The following is a 17478-nucleotide window of genomic DNA, read 5'->3' as shown; positions in this document are numbered from 1 at the left end:
AGTTTGCATGTTCTCCCCATGTCCGTATGGGTTTCCTCCGGGTGCTCCGGTTTCCTCCCACAGTCCAAAGACATGCAAGTTAGGTGCATTGGCGATCCTAAATTGTCCCTAGTGTGTGCTTGGTATGTGGGTGTGTGTGTGTGTCCTGCGGTGGGCTGGCACCCTGCCCGGGGATTTGTTCCTGCCTTGCACCCTGTGTTGGCTGGGATTGGCTCCAGCAGACCCCTGTGACCCTGTGTTAGGATATAGCGGGTTGGATAGTGACTGACTGACTGACAAATATGACACTAATTTATTTAAATTTAAACCATATTATTCATAGATTTGAAAAAAGCACAAAATAGAAAGGGTAAACAAATTTAATTAGAAATGTACCATCAAAGTGTCACTTTATGTTCTTACTTTTACACATATTATAAGTTACAGAAACTAACTGAAAAACAATCCTTTCAGTCTCATCAATAACATAGAGCTAATTTATACATCTCTAATTTTTGTCTTGACCAATTTTTCCATTACAGCATTGCAGGGGACTTGATCCTATCCCAATATCATTGGCCCTAGGTAAGAATTAACACTGGGATTCTTAAATATTCATATAAACACATATAGAGGGCCAGAATAGAATTTATTGCAAAAAATGACTTTGATAACTATTGTCTGTTAAAATTTGAACACCCTCTCAGCCAAAAACTCTAATAAAAGGACTGTGTAAAATCACCCTACTAGTAAATTAACATAACTTTCTTAAATCAACTTAATATAGTTCTGGTTTGTGGAAAGTCAAAGCCTACCCTGACAGCAACGGGAGTGATGCAGAGCCAGTTCAATGTAGAGTCCACTCCCGTAGACACCCACACTCTCACTTTCACAGGGACAATTTGGATTTGCCAATTAAACCACTTTCTTGGGGATGTGGATGGAAAGTTACAGTACCTGGAGGAAAACCCTTGTTGAAACAAGGTGAATGTGCAAATTCCACTTAGTCAATAACCAGGTTGAAGGATTCAAGCCCAGGATATTGGATCCGTGTAGCACTAGCACAAGTCATTGTACAGTATTACCATCACCCTACCCATGTAAATAACAACATTTAGGAAAAAGTAAATTAACAAAAGTAAATCGATCAAAATTATGCAGCTATATGTATATGTATTTTTAACAAGTATATAATCTGTAAGACTCTGAAGGTTTAAATACAGTATATGTTATAGTGAAAAAATAAATGGTTTATATGGCTTATGTATGCATCATTCATGTACATTGATTTTTATTTGTCTTAATAATCTGCTGTCATCAGACTTCTACTGAAAAAAACCACCCTGGATCCTGAAGTTCTCTCCAATTATAGGCCCATCTCCAATCTTCCATTTCTCTCTAAAGTTCTGGAAAAAACAGTTGCAACACAACTTCATGATCACCTTAAACTGAATAATCTGTTCGAAAAGTTTCAGTCTGGTTTCGCCTGGCCATAGCACCGAAACAGCCCTGGTCAGGGTCACCAATGATCTTCTGATGACAGCAGATACTGGTTCCCCTTCTTTACTCATCCTCCTTGACCTGACAGCTGCTTTTGACACAATAGACCACAACATCCTCCTTCACCGCCTGAAATACACCATTGGACTCTCAGGAAATGTTCACAATTGGTTCACATCTTACCTGACCAGCAGAACTGAGCATGTCGCCCTGGGCACCTCAAAATCTCATACCCACAATGTCACCTGTGGTGTCCCACAGGGCTCTGTGCTAGGCCCCATCCTTTTCACCATCTACATGCTCCCTCTTGGAAATGTCATTAGCAGACATGGTCTGTCTTTCCACTGCTATGCTGATGACACTCAGCTTTACCTCAGGACTACCCCCACCTCCTCTACTGCTCCTCTGCCAATATCTACATTGACTACCTACCTGGAGGAGATAGAGGCATGGATGAGGCTCAGTTTTCTTCAGCTAAACAGATCCAAAACAGAAACCATCTTAGTTGGCACATCACACCATCTCCGCTCTTCTACCATCATCAGTATCACTATTGCTGGCCAAAACATTCCCCTTTCCACATCTGTCACCAATATGGGTGTTAAAATGGACCCTCAACTCACTTTTGACACCCACATCAAACACCTCTGTAAGTCTTCATTCTACCACCTCAAGAACATTGCTAAACTCCACCCAACTCTCACCCTGGCAGATGCAGAGAAGCTCATCCATGCCTTTGTCTCATCCAGGCTGGATTACTGTAAGGCGCTCCTCATTGGGATTCCTGGCAAGAGTATTCAGAGACTCCAGTATATTCAGAACTGCGCTGCCAGGATCCTGATGAGGGTGCGAAAGCATGACCATATCACCCCAATCCTTAAAACCCTTCACTGGCTCCCTGTCCCACTCAGAATAGAGTATAAGGTCATTCTCCTCACCCATCAGTGCATTTATGGACATGCCCCCCCTTTACTTACAGGAACTTCTTACCCCTCATACCTCCTCACGCACCCTCCGCTCTGTACACACAAACACTCTCCAAGTCCCTAGAACCAAGCTTCGCAGTATGGGTGATAAGGCTTTTTCATCTGTGGCGCCGAGACTGTGGAATGCCCTCCCTGACTACCTGAGAGCCCCACAGTCGACTGATGTTTTTAAACGGAATCTAAAACTCATCTTTTTAGAAAGATATTTTGTATAGAATAAGTATAAATAGATTTTTTTGTTTTACTATTTTTTTTTGTTTTATTCCTACTCTGTAGCACTTTGAGATTGCTAAAATATAAAATGCAATATAAATAAAATTTATTATTATTAATACATTGTTAACAGTGTATATTACTGCCTGTCTCTACTGTATGTCTGTGATCCCTAATAACATATGCCTGTTCAGAAAATGGATTTGGACTTTACTTATAGTTGTATTGGACTTACAGGTTTATGACAACCTTTCCTGCAAAACTATAGTTGCATAATATTAGGCTGGTAGTACTGTAAGTAATAGGCTAAATGGCATCATTTGTTCTGTAATTTGTACTATTCCTTGCTGACATAATATTGCTTTATCAAATCCCAGGACATGATATTATTAGGGAAATAATATATACACACTCAGAATATAATAAATATATATATATATATATATATATATATATATATATATATATATATATATATATATATATATATATATCCATCCATTTTCCAACCTGTTGAATCCGAACACAGGGTCACGGGGGTCTGCTGGAGCCAATCCCAGCCAACACAGGGCGCAAGGCAGGAACCAATCCCAGGAAGGGTTCCAACCCACAGCCGGACACAAACACACACACACTAGGGACAATTTAGAATCACCAATCCACCAATTCTTCTATGTGCTCTATGTGTGTGAATCACTACATGATTCTTAAACGGGCTTTCTCTTACTCCAACAGGACACAGTATCCATTATATTCGCGATATTACAGCTCTCTGAATAATTTAAATACTGAGATATATACTTGTTATCCTTTTCATGATGATAGGAATTAAAGCATGTTATTAAACATGGGAACACAGTGGCGCAGTAATAGTGATTGACTGGCGCCTCATCCAGAGATTGTTCCTGCCTCCACAAGATGCTTGCTGCGCTGTGCGCGACCTTCGATGAAATAATTTATTGCATGAGTATTGTCTCTTTCAAACGTACTAACTTCCAATTCCTCTCCTTTCTTTTCTTTTTCCAAATACCCAATCTAAACACGATCAGCTCTGTAATTGATGTCAAGCTATCTGTAGGCTTAAAATGCCGATTCTTCAAAACTTTTAAGGAACGTTGAAATATCTTCGTAGTACATGTTTAATTATTCTGTCCATCCAGTGTTGCGCCAGTCCCAGCAAGAATACAGCACGAGGCAGGAACAATCCCTGAATGGGCACCAGCTCGTCGCTAGCGCTACAACACCGTGTCCTCACATGTTTAATTATTAACAATATAGATTATTTAAATAATGTTAACATTTTATCTGTATAATGTAATAAAAATATTTTGCTGCATTTCATCTTAAAAATGATATCGTCATCAGATGTAAATATGCGCTTTATAAAGTGGCACAAATTGTGCAATATTATAACTGTATCGTAAGTTTACAGTGAGGTAATTGTACTAATAAGTACAAACTGTTCTACAAGGGGCACTTGATGGACTGATTGAGTGTGTTTATAGTTCTTGCGATGAAACTGTTTTTGAACCGCGATTTCCCTACAGGAAAGACTTTGAAGCATTTGTTCTATGAGAGCAGTTCAAATAGACAGCATGGCTGAGGCAGTGTGTTCTTGATGTTGTATTCCGATAATTCTCTTTCCGATCAGCTGCTGTAGAGCTGTGATTCTACACTCTGATACAGTGGGATAAATACTTGAGAGTAACAACGCTAAAGCACCTATAGTATTTGGAATAGTTTGGCCATTTTATGGACCATTATATTGTTACAGGTTAATTACAATCATGCCTTAAACTAATAAACAATATGCAGTTAATTTCAGTGTATATAATAAAGCCACATCAAGGAAACCACACTGGAGCAAAAGCACTGCTTAGACACTGGGTGCCGCCAGTTTGCAAAACCTAGTGGAGAACTTGCGTACACCATGGTTTGAGCTAGCGTGAAAATGTGCTTCGCTTTACACCAAGTTTATGTTTTATACATCATGATTTGAGCTTGGAAACAGGAGTATGCAACATTTTTATACGTATGCACCGTTTATACATGAGGCACCTGGTCTACAGAGGGAAAAGAGATTAGAAAACAGTGCTACCCCTTAACTTGGTGGATAACTACATTCACTAGAACCCTTAAGCTGCCTCCTATGCACACGTGCATGACACCAAAAACAAACTTTTTGGTCTGTTGTTTTTTTTTTTTGCCTATATATTATATAAAGAAATGGTGAAATATGCAATAATCATTTATTTACCTAATCTACATTTTGAGCTGCTGTTCTAATTTCTGAGTTGACAAACAGTGACCAGTGAGCGTAACTCTGCAGTACTACATAATTTTTTTCTCAAATCCGCTTAATTCTAATTCATACTTGTAAGGGCCAGACACCACTTGGTACAGAGTGTCTGTTCATCACAAGGTACACAAGCACACTCCTACCTCCACTCACACTGTCAATTTTGTGTCACCAACTGAGAACAGTTGAATGTCTTTGGGGATGCAAGAAAGAAATCCATGCAAACACAACAAGAGTGTAGTTACTTCACACAAAAAACAATGCAAAGCAGGATTTGAATCCCAAATCTATGATTTAGCAGCACTAAATACTGTTAGTACCCTTCTAAGATACTGTTCATGATTATTTTTTCAAGGAGAATGCAATATGCTTTTAATTGCAGTAACTTTGTTCATCAAATGTTTTGTTTTCATTCCAGTTTTGAAACGTACTTGAGTGTTTGAATTTTTAATGTTTAGTCACATGATAGCTGTTAAAAAAGATGCTACAATCAATCATCTGCTTATCTAAATTGCCAGATTTTCACTGAAAAAGCCTCAATCGGTGATCAGTATATTGGATGATCACAAAAGCCAATCTTTTTCAGCCCCTGCTTTTCTAGCCTTTAAGTAATTTACGTACAATTCTCCTTTATGTATGGAATTACGGTAATTGCATCTTTTTTTTGCAGTGAACTACCTGTAGTGCAAACAAAGAAAGTCAAGGCTTGTTTTACAAGAGACCGAGTGACAATTGGAGTATTATTAGCCTTTGAGTTAAATAAAGTGGAGTAATAAACGGAGTAAAAGAAATTAGAGAAGTCATCCTTTGCAATAAGACAAACGGAAAGAAAAGCTACTTTAATGAATTCAGAACTTTTTATTTTATCGTTTAAATTAAAACAGACACCATTTGAGTTTGGACAGCAAGCTTGCTTTAAGTGTAACAGCTTATATTTTTAATTGGAAAAAGAAGAGATAAAGATGAATTTGAAATTGCTGCTTAGCAAACAATAGCTTGTTAGTGTCTTCTACTTATAAACTTGTTAAACATGTTAGTTTTGTGTCTTCAATTTTTAAAACTTTTTACTGTGTTTATTATTTCTTGCTGTGTGTCATTCAGTATATGTTTTGGTGAGAAACAAGTACTGCATAATTAAAATGGCAATCCATATTTATAATTACATCTCAAGAATTATGAATATGTAGCTGATACAGTGAAGAAAGAAAACATACCGTTATATAGTAAATTGATACTTTAACAGTAAAAAAGCTGTACTGCAACCTATAAGTACATGTATATTTATATTTATAGAGTGTTTAATTGATTGTGTGTGTGTAGGTGTAATTTTTTTTGTTAGAGGAATCATGAAAACTGCTTTTTTTGGTAAGCATTGTTTCAAATAGGTACAAGTACAGAAAAAAATGAAAACAATATTACTGCTTGTAATGAGAAGCATTTTTTTATGCCCTATGTGTTATGGATAAATATTTTGCACATATTTTATTACTATGTATTTTAATTCCTTTTAGTATTTTCATGGGCACTGAACAATAAACCTACAGGATTTCATGTTGTTAGTCAAAAATGAAAAGTTAACACCTTTGGTCCATCCCTAGCTGTTAATAAACATTTGTTGCTAGTTATAGTTTTAAAAAATGTTGCCAGTTTTAATAGTCTTGTTTAAACCACCATAGATGTGGAGGCATCTGGGCCTAGTACTGCAGAAGTCAATCATGATGAAAAAAGTGAACAGCCAGTGGAATCTGCCAAGCAAGACGATCAAGATGCAAAGCCCACTACTTCCTCATCTTCAGAACTGCCCTTACAGGAAGAAAGTCCTTCACAGGAGCAGACTGAGACTAATCCAAGTTCATCCTGCCAGCGAACAGCTCCCACAGATGAGAGTAGTAATGAAAACACCTCAAGAAGCTATCAAGACTCGGATGATAGTGATGATGACCCGATTTTAATACCTACAGCAAGATACCGTGCTGGTCAGGGACAGAGGTACACTATAAATAACTTTAGTTTATCATTTAGCACTTTTAACGCACTTATGAAATTGTTTTGTAGTATTATTAGACTAACTGTGATCATTTTGCTGTTTGTCATATTCTTGCTTAAATATGAAGTTAACAATGCAACAATTATTATAACCTTACACTGTCAGTTACACATCTTATACGATACATATACTTATTTCGCTTTACACTACACATTTACAAATATAAAAATTCTTTGAAGAAAATAATTTTCACAACTCACTGAATGGGAGAGAGTTTTGACTTTGTAGCAAGGTACAATTCAGTCTTCCATGAAGACTCGTAGTAAATTAATGCAAAGCTACAGAGTTGTTTTAAGTCTGTCATTTTCAACAATATTGTAGTGATTCTCAAAGCATGGTGCATGGACCAACGTGTACAGTATTCTGCAAATGTGGCTTGAGATCAAAAATGTGTATGTCAGTGTATCTGACTAAGATGGTGTTTGAATTGCTTAGCTATGTAAGTTTATTATATATTTTATTTTACATCTGTTCATTTATAACAATCAGGGTGCTTCCAGATCTCCTGTTCTCAAAACACTTGAAATAGCTGTACAAAAACAAGCTACCACTGAGCACTCTGTCCCATTGTGTTGCAGATGGTAACAACTTTTATTAAGGTTTCAGTCATTTCTGCTCCTTTTCTAAACACTTGTAAGGATTGATCCTTCTCTTGACATTTTCTTCAAATTATTATTTTCTACCATTAATTCAAAGTTGTATCACTGCACGGAGCTCTGTTTTAAATACACGTTGACATTTATTTGGAGAGTCCACCAAAGCAGCAGCACATGATGCATGTTGTTTCAGCTACTGCTAAAATATCATACGGATTAAAATATTCAGTATGACAGTACCAGAACAGAAATATTGGATTTGAGTTTCAGCACTGTAACTTCTTAATACAGTGTGCTTTTTCAAACAAAACATTAGTGTCCACTTCTAAGCATAAGCTGTGTACTTGAAGCAGAACCCATTATGGTGTTCAGAAAATCTCTACATGAGATACTGAGACATTTTGCTTTTAATCTATCTAAATAGCCTGAGTATGAGAGTGGTCTGCTCTAGTTTGTAAAATGTCTTGTGCTGATACTGTACTTTTGATAAGTGAATTTTCAGCCTTGCGTAGTACATCATTTTCTGTTCACTTGACGTTTTCAAAATATCATTGAGTTGAGACTTGAAGGTGCTATTTTTGCTTACAGTATTTTATATGATAAATATTTCCTAATACTGTGAATTTTTCCTTTAATCATTTTCTATCTGTGCCTCCTGTTGGCACTGAAGAATTGACTGGTGTCCAGCCTGTTTACTGCTATTATTATTACATAGTATTTCTGATGTAGCCTTAAAAGTTTGTTTTACAGTGTAACCAAAACATCTCGAAATTTGTGCCTGTTCTGTTAACCTTTTGAATGGCTTCTCTAAACTGTTTGACTCTCAAATGTTTTTTGTCAGGTGTAATTCCTGTGTCCAGACTACCTTATTATGTAAAATTATTTTTATTTCCTAACTCCCTTACATTACATTTACTAACATTACACATCATTGAACAAATCTGCAGTAGATTTGGCACAGGTGCTTCTGTATGGAATATTCAGCTTTAAGCATATTTGTCAAACCACCTTAATTGGTATACTCAAAAAATATAAAGTTAGTTAACTTTTACTTTTACTTAGTTAATAATTATTTGCATGATTTTTTTTAAATACAAATTAGGAATCCCTCTTCTAATTCCAAAGCAGTTCCTTCAATTCTAATTCCATCTGCATAGCACGTTCTGAATCACTGCCTTCTGTTTTTTTATCAGGGTAAATAAAACAGTGCATTGCAATACAATTACATGCTTTCATTGTGTCTTCATAAAGACCCAGTATATTAGTGAAACATGATCGACTGTGTTATGAGACAACATCACCTATCTTTCAGTCTTTAGGTGTTTCTTAAGTTTTTAGTGGTTTCTAAATTTGAATTGCTCAGAGTCTGTAAATTTGGAATGTTTGGAACAAAGACAAATTTAAAACTGTGTTCTACAGCATGGCTCGATAACTTTTTAAATGTATCAGTTTTTATTCTGTACTTGTTCTAGATACACTATATGGACAAGTATTAGGACGCCTGTCCATTACACCAACAAGGACTTCAATGATGTTGCATTTAAAACACATTGACTTTAATATGGAGTTGGTCCCCCCACCCTGCAGCTATAACAGCTTCTAAGGCTTTCCACAAGATTTTGGAGTGTTTCTGTTGGAATATGTGCCCGTTCATTCTGTAGAGCATTTATGAGGTCAGGCACTAATGTAGGACGAAGAGGCCTGGCTTGCAATCTCCATTCCAGTTCATCCCAAAGATGTTCGATGGGGATGATGTCAGGGCTGTGTATGGGCCAGTCAAGTTCTTCCATACCGAGCTCATCCAACCATGTCTTTATGGACCTTGCTTTGTGCACTGGGGCATAGTCGTGCTAAAATAGAAAAGGGCCTTCCCTAAACTGTTTGTATAAAGTTGGAGGCATAGTGTTGTCCAAACTTTCTTGGTGTGCTGAAGCATTAAGATCATCCTTCAGTAGCAGTAAGGGGCCTAGCCCAAACCCTGAAAAATAGTCCCACACCATTATCCCTCCACCAAACTTCATTGTTGGCACAATGCAGTCAGGCAGGTAATGCTGTCCCGGTATCCACCAAACCCAAACTCGCCCATTTGACTACCAAATAGAAAAGTGTGGTTTGTCACTCCATAGACAAATAGAAAAGTGTGGTTTGTCACTCCATAGAATACGTTTCCACTGCTCCACGGTCCAGTGGCGGAGTGCTTTACACCACTCCATCCGATGCTTGACATTAGTCTTGGTGTTGTGAGGCTTGCACGCAGCTGCTCGGTCATGGAAACCTATTCCATGAATCTCCCACTGCAGAGTTAATGCTAGTGGGAGTATGGAACTCTTCAGCTATGGAATCAGCGGAACACTGGTGACTTTTACACGTCATTCACCTTGGCAGTCGTTGATCCCACTCTGTGACTTTACATGGTCTTCCTCTTCATTGCTGAGTTGTTCCTAAATGCTTTTACTTTCCAATAATACCACTTACAGATGACCGTGGAACATTAATCAAGGATGAAATTTCACAAACCATCTTACTGCAAACGTGGCATCCTATCACAGTACCACACTTGAAGTCACTGAGCTCTTCAGAATGACCCATTTTGTTTCACAAATATTTGTAAATGGAGATTGCATGGCTAGGTGCTTGATTTTATACACCTGTGGCAATGGGTCTGATTGAAATATCTGAATTCAATAGTTAAGGGGTGTGTCCTGATAGTTTTGTCCATATTTTGTGTCTTCCTTAAAACTGTTTAGTATTTTGTATATCATAATGTGATATGTATGGGTGTTTTACTTTGTTTCGCTTAATCATTTAGCTTGCACATTCTCCTTTAAGGTTTAGAATTAGTTGATAGCAAAGAATTAAAAATATATACGTACAGTATTTCTATTTAATATGCTTTGGGTGGGCAGCAGAAAAGGACAAATTACCTCTTAAGTGCTTGTTGGTATTTCAGAGAGCTGGTTAAAGCACTTACAGGTTTTATTCCCAACATTGTTTTGAATGATTTCAGCAATTGGTTATTGGTAAGGTTGAAAAGTACTCTTAAAAATCATTTTAAAAAAACATTGAGTTATTGAATATTTGACTGAATTTAATGCCTAATATTGTACTATATCAACTCTTTGTGTGGGTGTCCGTAAAGAGCTATGGAAACTCTGGGCAGTCCTGAAATTTAAGCATGATAAACCAATTCTTCAGTAGAGTATAGTATTTTAAATTTATCAACATTGTTCTTTGTAAGATATTTTTCTGTTGCTTTTCCTTTCGTAGATTTAATTTCAGAGGTTCAGCAGTAGGTGATAGAATGATAAGGTAATACGAGTAAGCCTTCCTTTTTTGAAAGTTTTTAACTAACACTGAATGTTTTACTATTTCGTTTAAAGAGTGAAATAATTACATACTGGTTTTTTTTGTTTTTTTTTAAACTGAAATTCTTGAATTACATTTTAACACAGAAAATTCATTTTGACAGTATGGAGTGAACACATTTCCTGTGTGACACTTGCATGATATTAATATTGTCTCAAAAGTGACAGCATTAGTGTGCATGTCACCAATGTTCAAATCAGACTTATAAACCCATAAAATAGATGGTTTCAGTGTTTGTATCATCTGTCCTTTTGATTATGCACAGTTTACTTTAGTGACCGAAGGAATGCAGGAATGCATCAAGGCAGCTGTTTTGAACATAAGAACAAAAAAAGTACTTTATTTGGCATGCATGCACTAATAAACTGATATAAGGTAAATTAACTAATAATGCTTTCGTGCAGACTAAAGGTTCGTCAACATGGGTGTTGGCAAAATTGTGCTCATGCGTTTTGACATGATTTTGTTGCTTTAAATTAACTGTCTTTCTGACATGTGAAACACATGACAGACTAATAGTATGTGGCATGTTAAAGAGCTGAAAACTGACAACAACATGTAATTTGTAGAGTGAATCCGTTTAAGATTCTATGAAGGTAGGTATTGCCCTTTGGAAAGTATGTAATGGATATGTGCAGAATTTAGTTAATTTTATAGAGCTAATCTATTTTTTCTTTTTAAAAATGTGATGATTCTAGTAAATAGACCAAACATTGGTGTTGGACTGTCTCATTCTGTTTAATGCTGTCTCACATTCTTAGGCTAAATAATTTTATTAGCAGTTAACTATCATCTTCTCTCACTGAAGAATGTTAGGCTAAATTGGCCTACATGTATACCATGGTGCTTGTTTGTCATAAAGGTTTGGGGTTTTATTAAAAAGAGTCTCTTAATGGTTTGCTGATTTGTGATAGTAAATTAACTTTATTTTGAATTAGCATTTTTGTTTCTCTGTTTCTTTTCTTTCTTTTTTCCTTGCAATGATTGTATTTTCACTGAAATTCTTTTGAAAAATTTTTGAAAATAAGTTCAATCTCTTTAGTATAAGTATGATCATTATTTGAAAATTAAGGTAGAAATGGGTCATCAGCATTTGGAGGCCAGCTATAAATGACAGTGTCAATGTGTTAATTTGCATTGTTGTAAACTTTTTTATTTAATTAGCATCTGGAACTCATCTCTTTTCATGATGAACAAAAAAACTCTTAAAAGAAATTGTGCTTGATATACTGATATATAAAAATACTGCAAAAGAATAAAAATTTGTGCCAACATCCCTATCAGAAATTCTAGAAATCTACAATATACTGTGTACTGACAAGATGGCTCATTTTAGGATTTAACTTGCCAATGTGAATTAGACTTTGATTAATAGACTGCTTTTAACAAATAAACTGTTCAAAAAAAATTAAAGGAACATTTTGAAAACACATCAGATCTGAATGGGAAAAATCATGCTGGATATCTATGCTGATATGGACTGGGTAATGTGTTAGGAATGAAAGGATGCCACATCTTTTGATGAAAATGAAAATTATCAACCTACAGAGGGCTGTAGTTCAAAGACATCCCGAAAATCAAAGATAGATAGATAGATAGATAGATAGATAGATAGATAGATAGATAGATAGATAGATAGATAGATAGATAGATAGATAGATAGATAGATAGATAGAGTGAAAAAATTATGCAGCATTGCAGCAACTGAAAATCATAGTCAGTAATTTGTATAGCCCCCACGTGCTTTTATGCATGCCTGACAACGTCGGGACATACTCGTAATGAGATGACAGATGGTGTCCTGGGGGATCTCCTTCCAGATCTGGACCAGGGCATCACTGAGCTCCTGAACAGTCTGAGGTACAATCCTTCGGCGTTGAATGGATGGAAACATAATGTCCCAGAAGTGTTCTATTAAACATAGGTCAGGTGAGCATGGGGGCAAGTCAATGGTATCAATTCCTTCATCCTCCAGGAACTGCCTGCATACTCTCGCTACATGAAGCCGGGCATTGTCGTGCACCAGGAGGAACCCAGGACCCACTGCTCTAGCATAGGCTCTGACGATGGGTCCAAGGATGTTATCCCGATACCTAATGGCAGTCAAGGTGTCGTTGTCTAGCCTTTAGAGGTCTGTGTGTCTCTCCATGGATATGTCTCCCCAGACCATCACTGACCCACCACCAAACCAGTCATGCTGAATGATATTACAGGCAGCATAAAGTTCTCCATGGCTTCTCCAGACCCTTTCACGTTTGTCACATGTGCTCAGGGTGAACCTGCTCTCATCTGTAAAAAGCACAGGGAACCAGTGATGGACCTGCCAATTCTGGTATTATATGGCAAATGCCAATCGAGCTCCACGGTGCTGGGCAGTGAGCACAGGCTCACTAGAGGATGCTGGGAACTCAGGCCACCCTCATCAAGTGTGTTTCTAATTGTTTGGTCAGAAACATTCACACCGGTGGCCTGCTCAAGGTCATTTTGTAGGGCTCTGGCAATCCTTATCCTGTTTCTCCTTGCCCAAAGGAGCAGATACTGATTGTGCTGATGGGTTAAGGACCTTCTATGGCCCTGTCCAGATTTCCTAGAGAAACAGTCAGTCTCCTGGAATCTCCTCCATGTCCTTGAGACTGTCCTGGGAGGCACAACAAACCTTCTTGCAATGGCACATATTGATGTGCCATCCTGGAGAAGTTGGACTACATGTGCTACCTCTGTAGGGTCCAGGTATCGCCTCATGCTACCAGTATTGACACTGACCATAACCAAATGCAAAACTTGTGAAAAATCATTTAGTAAAGATGAGGAGGGACAATGTCAGTGGCCTCCACCTGTTAAACCATTCCTGTTTTGGGGGTTGTCTGACTGTTGCCCCTCTAGTGTACCTGTTGTTAATTTCATTAACACCAAAGCAGCTGAAACTGATTGACAACCCCCTCTATTACTTAACTGGCCAGGTCAATGTCCCAGAAGTTTCATTGACTTGATGCTATACTCTTCATTAAAAAGTGTTCCTTAAATTTTTTTGAGCAGTATTTTTTTGACTTGTATGACATACCATGTCAGAGATTTAGAGATTTTCTACTAATGAGGTAGATACTGAAGATGGCAAAGCATTTTATTAATAATAAATTAAAACTGTAAAGGTGCATTTTGTGTCTGTACATTTATCAGACACATATCTTGTCTGGGTCAAGTGCAGCAGGAAAATTACAAAAACTGAAGACACTTGATTAAATTAAGGATGACCAGTAAAAGCATATAGTATATACTTTTAACACATTTTTTATTTATTTTTTTTTTCTTGTTTCATTTGCATGTATCAGGTGCAAACAAATCAAATGTACTGTTTGGCAGCAAAATCAAGAATACTGAAGGTTCCTATTAGTCACTTTTGACATTTTCTAAATGATTGAACATAAAATGCCAGTGGTTGTATATCATTTTAAACATGGTCTTTATGTTCACATTTTATTTGTTTCAATTTTTGATTGTAATAGGGTTTGAGGTAATTACACAGCCCATCTATATTACCCCCATGGCCCACAGGAACCCTTAGAAGATGTATTGCACTAGACAATAAATACATTTATTAGGATATGGGCGCTCAGTACTGTTTATATTCTTCCAAAGAATGAGGCATTCTGCAAAGATAATGACAAGAATGCATTATGTAGTGCTGAAGGTGAAATGAGCTCTAGAGTAACAGCAAAGGACCTGCAGAAATCTTCTGAACATGGTAAATTCTCTATTCATGTGTCCTCTTTAAGGAAAACACTGAGCAAGAACAGTGTTAATGGAATTACACCATGGAGCAAGCCACAACTCTCCAAATAAAACATTGCTGCACATTCCAAGTTTTCAAAAGACCACCTGTGTGTTCCATAATGGTTTTTTGACAAAAGATGAGAAAAAGGTGGACTCTGTAGCAGAAACGGAACAACACTGCGTTTGCAGGTAAAGGAAAATATTACCAAACAACAACAAAACTTCATCCTAATGGAGAAAGTGGTTTGGAGCTCTTTGTAAGAAGATTTTTTATTTAAAAATATCAGTGTAGCAGTCCATCATCTGAAACTTTATAGAAAATGCCTAATGCTACAAGGTAATGGGCCTGAAAGACAGGAGTAAACCTCAACTAAACAGCTTATACACAAGAAAATATGAGTTTTGGATTTGCCAAGTCAGAATCCAGACTATAACTCCACCTGGAGGTTGTGTCATGACATTAAAAGAGCTGTTCATGCAATGAACCACAGAGTTATATTAGTATGAATGGTCTGAAATTCCCCATAACAGTTGTGTAAGTCTGATCAGCAGCTACAGGAAGTGTTTGGTGGAAGTTATTACTGCTAAATGAGGGTTTATAAATTACCAAATAGAAGGGTTCACATGCTTTGTCCTGCCTGAGCAGTGAATGTTTAAACAATGTTTTCAGTATTGAGAAGAGGAAGTACAACTGTTTGTGCATTGTGGCCAGTGGATCATGACCATGACTGCAGTACTGTGGGTGTTGTGCTAGAAGGGTGAGGAGAAATGGAAGTCAAGTCCTTAGATTTTCAGTTGTAGTATGTTTTTCAGTTTGCGGATAGAGGCCAAAAAAACTTGATCTTGTGTAAAAGTGACCACGTAGATACAGTCTTCACTGTATTTAATATGGGTGAGTATCTCAGTGAACCAGGGGGACCATGCTGGTGAGTAGCTACTGTTCAAGACAAAGAAGAACAAACTCTTGTTATTTGTACATGTCAGGCAGATATCACTTGAATCCCTGCTACAAGAAATATACCAGGCAAAACCGAATGGAGGGAGACCTAGGACAGCTGGAACATATGCTGCCTTTTCACCAGACCTGGTAACACCAGACAGTTCTCTACATCAGAGACATCTGATGTAGAAAAGAAAGCAACATCTGCTGTTCTCAGCCTATTGTCACTGCCACCCTTAACATAATAGAGTGATACAGAATAAAATGTAGTGTTTAACAGTTGTATGCACAGTATTTTGAAAAATTAACAATTCATGTTTTACTGTATCGTTACCACACCATTCCTTGACAAGTGGAAGATACACTGTTTTCTGGTAACTTTGCAAAATGCAGCAGTAGTTGCACTAATGTGAAGAATGAATTAGAGCTTTTTGCCCTCATCACTACGCAAATGCAAGGAAATGTTTTCTTACTAATGTTTAATTTAAATTTACCTAAAATAGCAGGAATGATATAACACTATTATTTTGATTGTAAAATTATATTTAGACTAAAGTAAACAAGCCATCAGAGTAAGACTCTTAATATAGTTGGAACTAATATGATTTTCCTTGTTTTTCACAGACGATCAGCTGCAGCACGAATTCAAGAGCTTTTCAGACGGAGAAAAGAGAGGAGAGAGATGGAAGAAAGTGAAACGCAAAACATAAGGAGGCCATCTGTGAAGATGGTATACAAAGGACATCGCAACTCTAGAACAATGGTACAGTCATAAAATATATAAAATGAGACTGTGGACTTGTTTGACATGCATGCCTTTTAAAATACATGGCAAAAATATGGCAAAGCATGTAGTTACATTTTTGTCCTAAATAAAGTGTAGGAAATGTTATTGTACATATCAAAGTGCATAGTGATTAAGCAGTTGTTTTGGCTGGTATAACCACAGCTCTGACAGTTATTAAATACATTTCACAGTGTTGTGTTTTATCTAATAAAACATCACACGAAGAATGCATAGTGTACTTCAGGTTTTGTAGGGTGTCATCATTAAAGTACAGATTTGGTAAATTAATAATTAGCAGTCTGTGGAGCAAATTGTTAAGAACCACTTAGAGCTCCACAGAAAACAGAGTTGTAATTCATAGGAGAGATGTGGCAGTCAGTGGGACACGTAAAAAATTAAGCAATATTTGATACTATTACAGAGTACTTTATATACTCTACACCTTTATATTTTCCGCCTCCTTCAAAGAAAATAAAGTACTTTTCAAAATACTTTTTTTATATTTCTGTTACATTACCTAAAGTGAAATTTAAAATGATATCAGAGGTTGGTTTGATCTATGCAGATAGTCACAAAATGACAGAAATAGTTTAAATTTAAGCCGAATGTTTTGTTGGCTTAGTATTCTACTAGTGAAATACTAGTTCTTTTATTTTTCTGGTAATGACAAAGACTACAAACTTCATCATTTGATGTGGCTTATGAATGGTAAATCTAAACAGAAACCTTTACTAAGAGCTCCATAGCATCATTGCCTACTTTTGGGTGTGGACCACCCAGGCTGGCACCACCAGCTGAACCCGACACAGACAAGTGTTGGGACACAAATTCAAGGCACACACGTTGGTTTTTATTTTCTTTTTACCACGTGGGAAACGCCTTCCCCCATTTCCCACCCTTACATGACAGTCCTAGCACAAACACAGTACAAACACAATAGTGTTCACTCTCTCTTCTCCTTCTCTTCCACTCCTCAGACTCTGGCTCCCCAAGT

General features: G+C 37.0%; 1 protein-coding gene across 5 annotated transcripts in view; it reads left to right on the top strand.

Annotated features, from left to right (window-relative positions):
• Positions 1-17478, top strand: part of dcaf6 (ddb1 and cul4 associated factor 6) — a 215694-nt gene that overhangs the window by 181033 nt on the left and 17183 nt on the right. For 3 of the 5 annotated variants that reach the window (XM_039745172.1, XM_039745171.1, XM_039745174.1), the window contains 3 exons: positions 6654-6966; positions 10888-10929; positions 16322-16460. In XM_039745172.1, the coding sequence (XP_039601106.1) occupies positions 6654-6966; positions 10888-10929; positions 16322-16460 (494 nt within the window). The remainder of the gene's footprint in view (positions 1-6653; positions 6967-10887; positions 10930-16321; positions 16461-17478) is intronic. The other 2 variants (XM_039745175.1, XM_039745173.1) reach the window with 1 other exon arrangement.

Source organism: Polypterus senegalus, chromosome 2 (genome assembly GCF_016835505.1).
Source record: "Polypterus senegalus isolate Bchr_013 chromosome 2, ASM1683550v1, whole genome shotgun sequence".
Lineage (NCBI taxonomy): Eukaryota > Metazoa > Chordata > Cladistia > Polypteriformes > Polypteridae > Polypterus > Polypterus senegalus.
This window is presented reverse-complemented; position numbering and strand designations above follow the sequence as displayed.